The 13,235-nt window shown below is 40.4% G+C and overlaps 1 protein-coding gene across 4 annotated transcripts in view; it reads left to right on the plus strand.

Moving 5' to 3' along the window:
* MARCHF6 (membrane associated ring-CH-type finger 6) overlaps positions 1 to 13,235 on the plus strand; it is a 76,249-nt gene that overhangs the window by 6,128 nt on the left and 56,886 nt on the right. For 2 of the 4 annotated variants that reach the window (XM_027125322.1, XM_027125319.1), the window contains exon 2: positions 12,642 to 12,738. In XM_027125322.1, coding sequence (XP_026981123.1) covers positions 12,642 to 12,738 — 97 coding nt within the window. Of the gene's footprint in view, positions 1 to 2,551; positions 2,721 to 12,641; positions 12,739 to 13,235 lie in introns of those variants that run through there. The other 2 variants (XM_027125318.1, XM_027125321.1) reach the window with 2 other exon arrangements.

Consider the following 13,235-nt stretch of genomic DNA (forward strand, 5'->3'; position numbering starts at 1 on the left):
TAAGTAAGCGTATTTTATTGCATGTCCGTTATTCCTCAGTAAAACTGTTTTTTAAAATCCATTGTCTTTTACTCATGCATGGCTTTGTAACCTCATGTATTGATTATTTGGTAGCTGTTGGATCAAGTTATGCAAATTTTCCAAATCTTGACACATTTTCCTGTGTAACATAAAAGTCACATTCATTAACGTCACCACGTATCTCAAAAAGGCTTTAGGTATTGGAGAAGCTGTCGTTCTTATTGTGGTGGATGTAGGTTTTCTAAAATCCTAATATTTGCTTGAAAGTTTTATTTTTGTCAGTGGCAGCAAATATTGTCAGTGTTTTCCTTGGTTCTTAGGCTCACTTCATTCTTTTGTGACACAATGCCTGCCGAATACCCAAATCTGTCTGAATAACTGTTGTCATTTTGTTGTTGTTTTGTTTTTTTCCATAGTAAAAATGGTGTTTCGTGGGGGGTGGGGGTGGGGAAGCAGTTAGTTCAGCTGGTAACTCCAAAGAGTAATACAAGTGCTTTTTCTTGAGACAAACACTGCTGTTGAGGCTGAGTCCAGGAGTGAGTCCACACTCTCTGTATTTTTCACCTAAAATTTCCACTTGGTTCTTCTTTGAATCTTCTTTTTCCTTGGCACTTTGGATCCAGTGAGGAGACAGAAAACACAGTAACTTAACTAGAGGAAGTTGAAAGAATTGTTAACCTATGATTAGAGAATAATTATAAAGATGTAAGGACTACTGTAAAGTGTACTGTGGGCCTGAGGGAAAATGTCCAAGTAAGGACAGACTGGGGAGGGGTGAGGGCCCCTCCTCACAGCTGTGGTTCAGACCTCATTGGAGAAGTATGGAGTTGTCCAAGCCAGAGCTAGTTCACAGTTTCTGGGTGAGCAGGAAACAACGCTCCAGGGTGGATGCAGGAGACTCAAGGTTGATGGGTAGGCATGCAGACAGAGTTAGGGTACCACTGTGGGCTCAAGGCCTGGAGTGTGTTGAGCTGTTATCAGTAGGGCTGTGAGAAGTTGGACACTAAAGCAAACCTACTGACAGGGCAGCGGGAGGAGGCTCCAGTCCTCCTGTGTGGTCCCTTCAGCACCCTCTACCGACAAATTTATTTTTAAAAACTCTTTAAAAGAGTCCAATCTCTTATCAGTGAACAGGTGGTACTGAAGGATAAATTTGGAGCTGAGAGGAAATATTCAGTACACTGATACTTGGCACACTTCTGCTAAAACTTGGGAGTTATTGCCTGTGCTGCTGAATTTGCATTTGCCCACTGCTGGCAAAATCCTCACCACGAACTCTAACTACCGCAGGAGTCCACAGTACCTGCAGTTAGCTGCCACTGCTGTTTTTAGAGCCAGAAGTAGGAAATGGCTTTACACCTTCCCACCATCTTATGATCCCACAGAAGAGCTTCTCATTGAAAGCATGTAACTCAAGCCTAGTCAACAAGGCAGATGTAGTTTTCAGGCTTCCAGGAGCAATAGTATAGGTGAATGTTAGTTTTGTAATGATCAGTAATCTGGAGAGATAAGAAATAACTAAGCTTTGGGATATATGGAGAATTGGGATATATGGAGAATTGGAATTTAAATGTATGCTTTCAAGGCCTAATTACCAAATCCATGGTAAAAAAAAAATAGGTATACTTTCACAGTCAAAATGGAAGTGTTTTTCACAGAATTTTAGCAGTTAAAATTTTCTTGTAATTGTAAAAGTAGCAATGAAACAGTAGAAACTTTGGGAAAACGGGAAGGAAATCACGCATGTTCTCATCTAACCAATATAATGGCTATCATTTTTTGTATTTTCTCTTTTAGGCTGTTTTGGGTTTTTTCCCTAGTTCTAAGGACAGTGTGTATTCATTTTTTTATTCCTGCTTTGTTTACTTAACATTATGCAGATTTCCATATTGTCATATAACTGTTAATATTTGCTATTTTTAAGGGATTATAGACATTTGTGTAGTGAACGTACCACAATTTATGTAGCCACACTTCTGGTTTTAGCTATATAGGTTATCCACAGATATTTTGAATAATACTTCTTAATAATGTATTTTTAATATTTGTTTACTGTAATCGTAGCTACTAATTATAAAATTTTTGTTAATCAGCTATTAAAAATCCTTTGTTACTGCAACCAGGTGAATCAAGGTCAACATTAACAGTCATAAAAATCATGTTGATAATGTACCGTTCATATTCTGTGATGAAATGGCACTTTACCTATGTGATTTTCCTCCCCAGAACCCATAGCCCCACTCTAATCATGAGCAAAAACATCAAACCAATTCTGGGGACTTCCCTGGTGGTGCAGTGGTTAAGAATCTGCCTGCCAATGCAGGGGACAGGGGTTCGAGCCCTGGTCTGGAAGGATCCCATATACCATGGAGCAACTATGCCCGTGTGCCACAACTACTGAGCCCACGAGCCACAACTACTGAAGCCTGCGTGCCTAGAGCCCGTGCTCCGCAACAAAGATAAACCACCGCAATGAGAAGCCTGCACACCACAACAAAGAGTAACCCCTGCTCACCGCAACTAGAGAAAGCCCTCGTGCAGCAACGAAGATGCAATGCACACAAAAAATAAATTAATTAAAAAAAAAATCAAAGTCATCAAAAACAAGGAAAGTGTGAGACACTGCCAGAGCCAAGAGACGACTAAGGAGACGTGACAAATAAATGTAATGTGGATTCTGGAACAGAAAATGACATTAGGTAAAGATCAAGGAAATCTGAATAAACCGTTGATTTTGGTTAATGATAGTGTGTCATTATGGCTTCATTAAGTGTAGTAGAACTACCATCCTAATGTAGGATGTTAATAAGAGGGGATACTGGGTACTGTGTACGGGGGAGCATTGTACTGTCTCCTCACATTTTCTGTAAGTGTAATCTGTTCTAAAAAATAAAGTGTATTAAACCCTTTGTTTATTAAATTATCACTAGTTTATCAGCAGAAGGAAAGTGGAAACATTTTGAAACCTTATGTGAAACAATTTTCAGGGTAGACAGTGGCTTAAGAGTTAAGATGTACCCAAAGCTTTAAGAGTTGTTTTGCATTTTTTCTCATAGTAGATACTTAGAATATATTTGGTGAACTGGATTTTTGGCTAAGAAAACTAACGGGATGGGCTAGCCTTGAATGGGTGTTGACTTCCACAGCTGGCACCAACTTGATAACCTCTCACACTATTGGGTTCCCCCTCCCTTTCATCTCATGGACTGTCTCCATATTTCAGTCACTAAGGACTTGAAGGTTTCATTCAAAAAAAACTTTACTGAGCTAGGTACTGTGCTAGGAACTTCTAAAAGGTATGCTTTGTGAAGATATTAAGTATTCAAAAATAAAGCAACAAAAGTTGCCATAGGAGTTAACAGAAGAAATTTACCCTTGAAAACCAGGAAGAGCTTTGCTTTATTGTTCTAGGTAAGTTTGCATTCATAACCAGCAGAGTGCATTGATTTTACTTTGGCCTGAGCAAGATTTGTAATTTTACTGCATGTAAATTTGGTGGAGCCTTACTCCACCACAGAACATTATTTCATTTTTAGTGAAGGGCCTCAGGCTGCACCTTTTGTAGACTGCACTCTCCTTTTGTACCCTTGGCCTTTTTATTGTCTTGACGTTTTGGGTAGTGGGATTGATCCTAGTAAACAAAATAGATTATTTTTTCTTTGACTCCCCACCCCTTTTCTCCATTGAGGCATTTTATTTGCACATTGTTATATACTCCTAGGAAAAAAAATTACAGGATTTCTCTCCTATGTGTTTTTGTCTTGTTTCTTCATGGTTGTCCTGCCAGCTGAGGTTGTCAGTACAGTGAAACCAAGCTAGAAGAATGGAAGTAGGTTATTTTGACATTTTCCTAGATTTTTGAGTTGCACTTCAAATCTGGGCCTGATCACTCCATGCTTGTTTAACTTGCCTTTGAGGTTCACAATAATTTTCCCAGCTCTGTGATCATCAGTGATTTGAAATTTGGCAATGTAAGCATGCTTCATCATTACAATTAGAAACCAGATGATTTTGAAGCATAGCCTGACAAGAACCTGGCATTTGTCTCTCTTTTCAGCATTGTTAATGCTCTTGAGAGCATCAGCCAGGTCATTCATGCACACCATTGCGGTAGCACGGAAAGATGGTGAAAAGAGTTTTCTTTGACTTTCTGTGTTGGTGGTGGTTGTGCTTGTTTTAGTTTTTGTTTTGTGAAGCAGCTAAGATCTTTTATGAAACAGGATAGGCTAATTTATGTCTTAGTCACAAACTTCCCCCAAACCTGAGCAACAGAAGGTTGCTTTAAGTTTCTCACTGACATCACGTCCAGTGTGGCTGGGGAGAGATTCTCCTGCTAATAATGCTGGTCACTTGGAGATCTAGATTGCAGACCATGGCTTAGCACATGATTCCACAATTGTTCAGGCAAGAAAATGCAGTGTGATAGATTGTGTTTATTGGTGCCCAAAGACTTCTATCCAGAAGTGATGGCACATCACTATAACTCATATTTCATTGACTAAAGCAAGTCACATGTTCAGGTATAATTTCAGAGGTGACAGGGAAGTGCAGTACTGCCACATACCCAGAAAGTAGAATGCCAAAAATATTTGATGACCAATGCTGATGATTTCCACAGTCCCTAGCAACATTAATTCCTACCTGGTCGGATGAAATAAATGTGCTCATTGGGGTATATTTCAATCTACAACTTCATTAGAACACATTTTAGAGAGGGAACTAATTTTTTTTCATGTCGTTACCTTTTCTCATTTGTTCTTTTTCTCTATGTCTGTTTAGACACTAGTACTGTAGAAAACCTGATTTTATTAAAATTAAAGTGTATTTAAAGTCTTCCTTATTTAATGTCTCTGAGTTTTTGACAAGTGCATATAGTCATGTAGCCACCACAATCAAAATATAGAATAGTTCTTTCACTCCCCAAAATAACTTCGTGTCTTTTTATGGTCAGCTCCACCCCCAGACCTGGCAACCACTGATCTGTTTCTGTCTGTATAGTTTTGTTTTTTCCAGAATGTCATAAGTGGAATTAAACAGTTATGTAGCTGTTTGAGTCTGGCTTCTTTCAGCTTAACATAATGCATTTAAGATATAGTCACATTGTTGCCTGTATCAGCAGTTTGTTCATTTTTATTGCTGAGTAGTATTCTATTGTAGGGATGTGCCACAGTTATCCATTCCCCAGTTGTGGAATGCTTGGGTTGGTTGTTTCCAGTCTGGGAGAATTATGAATGAAATTCACGTAGGTTTTTGTGCAAACATAAGTTTTCATTTTACTAGGTTAATACCTAGGAATAGGATTGCTGGATGTATGTTAAGAGTATATATGTTTTTATTTTTGTTATTTTAATAGGTATGTAGTGGTAATCTTACCGTGGTTTAAGCTTTGTTGTTAATGTAAAATTTACATAACAAAATTTACCATTCTAACCATTTTTAAGTGTCTGATTCAGTGGCATTAAATATAAGCACATTGTTGTACAGTCATCAGCATCTTAACTTTGTTTTTAATTTGCATTTCCTTAATGAGTCAGCATTGTTTCCATTTGTAGACCTTCTTTGCTGAAGTATCTGTTCAAATCCTTTGCTGAATTTTTTTGGACTATTTTCTTATTGTTAAGAGCGAATTAGTAAGCTGGACGAAGAATTTGAATAGATAGTTCACAAAGAGAACATGGCAAAATGTGGAAATATCCAGCTTCACTAGTAATAAAACTACTTCTTACTTAGCTGTTGTACTAGTTAGTTTTACCCTTATATTTCAGTAATGTGTTTCATTAGAGGGAGCAAATCTACTGTTCAAAAGGAAGAAAATTATAAATTTGGAGCGGTAGATAGTAGATATATATAAGATATTGACATTAAATTATGAAAAAATAAAACATTCAAGGAAACTTGATCACATAAACAGGTTGTGTACGATAACGTCAAAAAGTTGTCTTTTGGAATTGGGGGTTAGGTTTTAAATCCTCATTTCCTTATTAACTTGCTTGATAATATAGTTGGGCTAGGATTAGAAATAGAGTTTGCTAATCTTACGTCTACTCCCCACTTGTTCTTGACTGTCAGAGGTGATGGTAGGGTCGAATTTTTTTCTTGTACTGTTTGGCTGGGGTACAGCAGTAGTTACTGTCTCAAGTTTTCTGTCTTGCTGAGTTGCCCTTCCCTGGTCCTTTGGCTAGAGAGAGAGCAAGCTTTTGGGGGGAATTTTTTTTGTCTGTTCTCATTGGTGTTTCTACCTTGCCAGCTTCTCCACCTCAGCCTCCAGTCCAGGATACTTGAGGCAAAACACAAATCCAGAGAACTTACTGCCTTGTGGTTCCTTGGCGTCCCAGCTTCTTTTGCTGATCTGCCTTCTCTTCACCTTTTAGAGTCTTCTTATGTTTGTTTTGTATTATAATATCCGGGGTTTTTAGCTGTCCTTGGCAGGAGGAGTAGGCAGAAAACTCCTACTATTTCATCTTGGTGTAGAATCTTCATTCATCTTTTAGTCTTTATTGCTGCCTTTCTCTAGAGCGAACCTTTATCCTTATTTTCTAAATGATATGTGTTTTACATGTTTCTGAATTTTTTTACATGTGGAATTATATAGGAGTAGGTACTCTTTGTGTCTGGGGTTCTTTATCACTCAACATCATTTTGTGAGATAAATCCAAATTGTGGTTTGTGGTTTTGGTTGGTTTATTGTTTTTGCCATGAAGTATTAAATTATGTGAATATACCAAAATTTATTTATCCAAATTTATTTGCCAAATTTAGGCAATTCGGGTGGTTTCCATTTTGGAGGCATTATTATGAATAGAGTTGCTATGAACATTCTTGTACATGTCTTTGAACATAAGTATATAGGAAACTATTAATTTTAAGTAAGATATTAGCAAAATACTACACAAATATATACAGTTGATCCTTCAGCAACACTGGTTTGAGCTACTTGGGTCCACTTATATGCGGATCTTTTCCAGTACTTATATGGTGTTGGCCCCTGTCCCATTCGTGGGTGTCACATCTGTAAATTCAACCAACTGCAGATTAGAATTTTCATCTGAATTTGCTTGAATCCATGGATGTGGACAGAACCTGCAGATGTGGAGGGCCAACTATGGGACTTGAGTGCCCTGGAGTTTTGGGATACATGGGGGCTCTTGGAAGCAATCCATCCATGGATGCCTAGGTACACCTGCACTATAGGCAACATACACTTATAAAATAAGGAAAGAACTTCTTTCCCCCAATCCTGATCCCCACAACGTAGCAACTGTTAATAGTTTCTTATGTATTCTTCCAGAATAAATGTTTAACTATGACCTTTATATACCTGTGCCTTGTTTCAGATTTTTCTCCTGGAATATAGATTGGCAGGGAAGAACCTTCCATTGCTTCTACTCCATACGCACGGACTAGCTAAGGAAATTGAGTTGAGGATATAGAGCAATGGCAGTTGCAGCCTATCTCTTAGGTAGCTTTTCCTGACCTCCATTTCCCTGATAAGGAGTGGATAAGCCACACCGAATCAGGTGTGGCTCAGGGCCTGCTAAATAGCTGAGTGTTTGCCTTGAAGAGTTTTATAGCTGAGGCTTATCACCATTCTGGTTGATTTATAGCAATAATCTTTGCCTTTCCATTTAGGGAAATATTTATACATAAAGTACTCTTGAGCAAAACTCAGTCACAACTTCATCATGTGGGGAAACACAAGAGTCAGTACTGCAAAAGAGATTTGTGATGTTGTTTCTCGGACCAGATTCTGTATTAGAGTCATTTAGATGAAATGGTTTTAATAGAAATGGGTTGTGGGTTGCATAGCAGTAGGCTTTTAGGAATGTTGAGGCAGATTATGTAGATCTTATTTTGCTTTCTTTCCCTGATGAAGATATAGCCAGTGAAAGTTTTAACACATTTTAAAAAACATGGTCAGTGAAATAGGAAAATTGCTAACATGAGTTTTCACATTTGTGTGTGTATGTTAAATAAACCACATGCAAAGACCTCCTGCTAAAGAACTTCACTGATAAGATTGGACTTGGTGGGCTTCCCTGGTGGCACAGTGGTTAAGAATCCGCCTGCCAGTGCAGGGGACACGGGTTTGAGCCCTGGTCTGGGAAGATCCCACATGCCGCCAAGCAACTAAGCCTGTGCGCCACAACTACTGAGGCTGTGCTCTAGAGCCCGTGCTCCCCAGCAAGAGAAGCCACCGCAATGAGAAGCCCGTGCACTGCAACAGAGAGTAGCCCCCACTCACCGCAGCTAGAGAAAGACAGTGTGCAGCAACAAAGACCCAACGCAGCCATAAATAAATAAATAAACAAACAAACAAATAGGACTTGGTAGTGTTAGTAAAGTGAAAGTTCAGCTATGATATTTACAAATTGCATGTTAACCTTTGATTTTTTTTTTAAAGTTTCATTATACAAAATTTCAAACTCTCACAAATAGATTAATGTAATAAACTTCCATATAACCAGCATCTGGATTCAACAGATACAAGCATATGGTTGAAAATTCTTTTATCTCAATTCTTTTATCTCTTGCCTCCCCACACTTCTGCTGGATTGTTTTAAAGGAAATCCCAGATACGATATCTTTTCATCCATGAATACTTACGTATTCTAAGAGATAATTTTTTTTAAACAAATAACCACAATACCAGTATCATACTTACTGTCTTTATCCTCCAAGTTTTAAAGTAACAATCAATATTATTACTATTAACATGATGATTACTAAATTCTCTTTAGGATTTCTTTATAGTTCCTTCTGTCTTTGGATATAGCCTACTTGAGGATATATTACCATGTTTTAAAGTCTAAAGTAATTATTTTCTGTGATTAAGCTTGATATACACAGGTTCATTTGATTTGTTTTTGGTTTATTTTGCATTTTGATTATTATATGATTTCCACTTTTATTATTATGTAAAAGATATCCATGTAAAACAAAGTGATTCAGAAGTCTAATGTTCCCTTCCCTTTTCCTTTTATAATCAGTGGAGCTTGTGAAGTCCCTGATACAATAATGATAATTGTATGCATATGTGTATTTTGAGAGAGCCATAGTTATTCTCTGATTTTTTTCAGATGTTCTGTGAGCAAAATCTATCTATCTATCTATCAGCATACCTAAACATACCACTACGATAGAGCAGTGGTTCTCAAACTCTTTTGGTCTCAGGATCCCTGTAAATTCTTCTAAAAGATTCAGAAGAGCTTTTAATTGCCGTATAAGAGAATAAAAAAATTTAGAAATATTTATTCACTTAACACACTCATTATGTGTTAATATAAAATTTTTTTCATGAAAATAACTGTATATTCCAAACCCAAAATATTGGTGAGAAGAGTGGATTTGTTTTATATTTACATACCTCTTAAATGTCTCGTTTAATGGGAGGCAGCTGCATTCAAACAGGTGTCTCATGTAGCCTCTGGAAAACTCCACTGTACACTGGCAAGACAATGAGAGTAAAACACTATTAGTGTTATGGTGAAAATAGTTTTGACCTTGCAGGGCAAGGTGAGTCCAGTCCTGTACTTTAGACTGTCGAGCAGAGCTCTGGGCCTTGATTTAGATTTGTTGTGTTTGCTTAGTTTTCTGTTTATTGGTTCGTCCTTCAGGAGGATGGAGTCTTCTGAAGATCAGTGTCTGGTCGTATTCACATGTTTCTCTGTCCTGCTAGTGGAAGTGCTGTCTCTCCAGTCCCACCCAACCCCACCTGCCCCTCGCGGCCGTGCTATGGGAGTGTGGGGAGACGTTGTGTCTCTTGCGGGTGGGCACATCCCTCAGCCTCCCGCTGTGATGTCCTTGCCGCGGCTCCCTGCGCCACACAGGGCTAGGTCACCTTGTGGGGCTGGTCCCTGTCTAGGAGGCGCCCGGCTGGCATCGGCCGATCAGCCGTTCACACCCATGTTGATACTGTTTCCGGTGTTTGTTCCTGCATCCCGCTAGCCCAGGTGTGCCCACAAAGGCTGTCCCTGCCCCACCCCAGTCCATCGCCGCATAACTTGTGGCTGACCAGTCATCATGTCGGTGGAGGGTGACGTGGCGACCCTCGTGGTGACCCTCATTCGTGTAAGCCCAGTGGTGTCTCTTGCCGCTTTCCTCTGCACTGTGTCTTGCTTACGGGACACCTCTTGCCGCGCTTTGGCTACTGCACCCTACTTTCTACTCCCGCAGCTGCCTGAGAGCTGGCCGGGGAGACAGGATGAGGGGGAAACCACTTTGCCCTATGACTGCAGCTGCCTCCCCACACTCGCACTCAAACCCACCCTGAGTGGTTGATCCTGCCGTAGCACATGCCTGTCGCTAAAGTTAATCCACGGCCGTCTAAGCACTTCTGGCTTAGACACCCTGATGTTGAGAATGACTTTGAGCGCTTATTTGGCTCCTACCTGCAGAACTGTGGTAATTCTAGAACTAATCCATGCCCATGGGCATCAGCAGCTCTGCTCTGATGATTCTAGATGACCAGGATTGCACGTTCTGTGGCCCTATTAAGGAGCCGTTTTGCGTACCATGGCAACCACCGTGACTGGGAATTCGGGTGATGGGAAATCTGGATTCGATTCCATACAGGAAGCCTGGTAATCGACTACTCCAACCTAGGAAGGTAGCAGATTTGCCACTCGCGACCCGAGGGTGGGGAGGCAGTGATGAAAAACAACACTGGACACTTTCGAGGTCTGGTAATCGGAATGAGTTCACTTAAAATCCTTTAAGGCAGATCTGTTGTGTGGCAAATCTGGTACTGGCAGCTGAGATAATCCCCAGCTTCAGTGGCAGGGTATTGAATTCGGTGCAGTTAAAATGCTGTGTGATCTGCCGTGCGGGTCTGCGGATGGGGAGCCTCCGTTCCTATCCCTACCCCCTACTTCTCAGTGCCCTCCTGGCTTCTAGCCGAGTGTCCGTGGGCTGAAGTGTGCACTTGAAGAAATTAAAGTACTCCAAGCAGGCGCGAGCTGCCTGCACACTGCTGCTGGAAATCCTGGAATGGGAGCGTGGTTCTGTTTTGTTTGTGTTGGAATTTGATTGTGGAGGCCCATTAGACGGGATGGCTGGGTTGCTCATACTGCACCGCTAGAGCTCAAAGTCTTAGATTGATGTAAGACTGACCAGAGTGAAAGCTTTTGCCATGGATGTTTTCATTACTTAAGGATGAAGGTGAAAATGGGAGGTTTGAAGAGATTCTGATCCCATGTTGTCTGACCATAAACAATGCCGACTGCCCTCGTTATTTCCGGTAATGTGCCGGCAGCTTATTGCTGGCAGCTTACGGGAAACTGAAGTCCTTCGAATGGTGGTAGCTGGAGTGTCTGGTTCCAGAGCTGAAATTTGAAGGCACAGCGGTGTGGTCTGCGCTTAATTTGACTCAGGCTGGACAACCCTACGCGACTCCATCACAGACAGGATTGGCACTTTGATAGCTTTTACGTGGGTGGTGGTGCATGGCCTTTCTGTGGTGCTGGAGTGATTTGTCTGGCTCCTTGATAACCGGGGAGACTAGTGTGCTCACCACTTAGGTTACCCCCAGTGCTTGATATCCCTAACTTCGACAAATATTGCTTAGCCACCCAGGATTGAGCAATCACAAGTCTGTGACGCTCTTAAGGGGCTGTAACTGCGCCACGCTTCTCAGCATGTGCGTATCCCAGTCTGACAGGTGCTGGGGATTCATTATTAAATCCATTAGTGCTGGGCTCTGGGTTGCAGTTATTCCTCATTAATGAGGAATTCCCTGTAAGAGAGTAGATCAGAAGCTTTCATTAAGTCCCTGCCCGTTGTTCATACTGCCCATCGCCCCTCAGATTGCCCACTTGGGGTTGGCATTTGGTCTTGGTGGATTGCTGAGAAGATGGTCTAAATGAAAATCGCAACCAGGTTTCGGTAGGTGGTCCTGCAGAAAGACCGCGTTAAGGACCGAGCAAGCGAGCTTGAGGGATAACTTTCGGCCATCTGTATCTCATCCGCCACCCCAGGCAAGACTGACGCTAGTGCCATGAGAATCACTTGGGGCGGGGGTGGAGGGAGTGAAGGAAGAGCTGCTGCCCTTTGGTGGCCGACCCGTAGCCCTGAGCTTCCGTAGTTTCTGCTTAAGGTGGCCTCTGGCTCGCCTCTCTCTGGCCTTCGTGGTCTTGGGGTGCCCCCTCCACACGCTATTGTGTGTGTGTCTGTTCCTGTCTGTCTCTCCCTCTAGGGCCGCTCTGCTGTTTCGATGTGTTTTTGTGAAATTTAAACTTCACAAAAAGGACCGGACTTAGGACTTTAGACTTTAAACTGTTAGGACAGAATGGTGAAGTGATTTTGCATATTTCTATCTATAATCTGTTAGTTATGAGAAAGTACAGTTTCAAGTAAACCACAGTTTCTGTTATTTTCAATTTTGATTTATTTACAGAGCTCTCATACAAAGGGACAGTTGACCTTTTATATAATAGAAAATTTTTAAGTTTCAGATATACTAGATTATCATCCTGTTCACACTTTTTAGTTTTCCATGATGTTGATTAGTGTTTTACCTAGTGATAGAGTCTTGCTTTAGCATGCAGTATTTTAGTTTTTGGTGGCCTATTATTTTTTTAAAAGTTATAACCAAAGATAATTCAATTTTTCTTTTTCATTAATAGACATATGTAGAGTGTGTCGGTCAGAAGGAACACCTGAGAAACCTCTTTATCATCCTTGTGTGTGTACTGGCAGTATTAAGTTTATCCATCAAGAATGGTGAGTCATCCTTTTAGAAAATTTTTATGTCTGAGCTTTTCTGTCATCTATATAAGGGATACTGTTTCAGTGAACTTTCTCTGTAACTAGTTATTTCTTTAAAATTTTTTTTGTGAAAATTTGGAAATTACCCATATTTCTTATTACCATGCCATGTCATTTTGGTATATTGTCTTTCAGATGCACGTGAGTACCCATTTGTTTATTTCTACCATGGAGAGCTTATGTTCGTGGGAAGTGTTATGGTGTTGTAGTTTTGCTTGGCATGATTATAGTTTACATTTAGGAAATGCTTTGTGTAAGGTAATAACTCAGTGCTTGTATACATTTTAACTCATTTAATCCTTACAACAAAACTGCAAGGTGGAGTATGATTATGATTTTATGATTATTCAGATGAGGGAACTGAAGCATTGAAAGGTTAAGTAACTTGTTCTATGTCACACAGCCAGCCAATTAGTGATAGACCTAGCCACCAGGTAGCAGTATCCTTAGAC

Source organism: Aethalodelphis obliquidens, unplaced genomic scaffold (assembly GCF_003676395.1).
Source record: "Aethalodelphis obliquidens isolate GAN/ISIS:26980383/991018 unplaced genomic scaffold, ASM367639v1 scaffold29, whole genome shotgun sequence".
Taxonomy (NCBI): domain Eukaryota; kingdom Metazoa; phylum Chordata; class Mammalia; order Artiodactyla; family Delphinidae; genus Aethalodelphis; species Aethalodelphis obliquidens.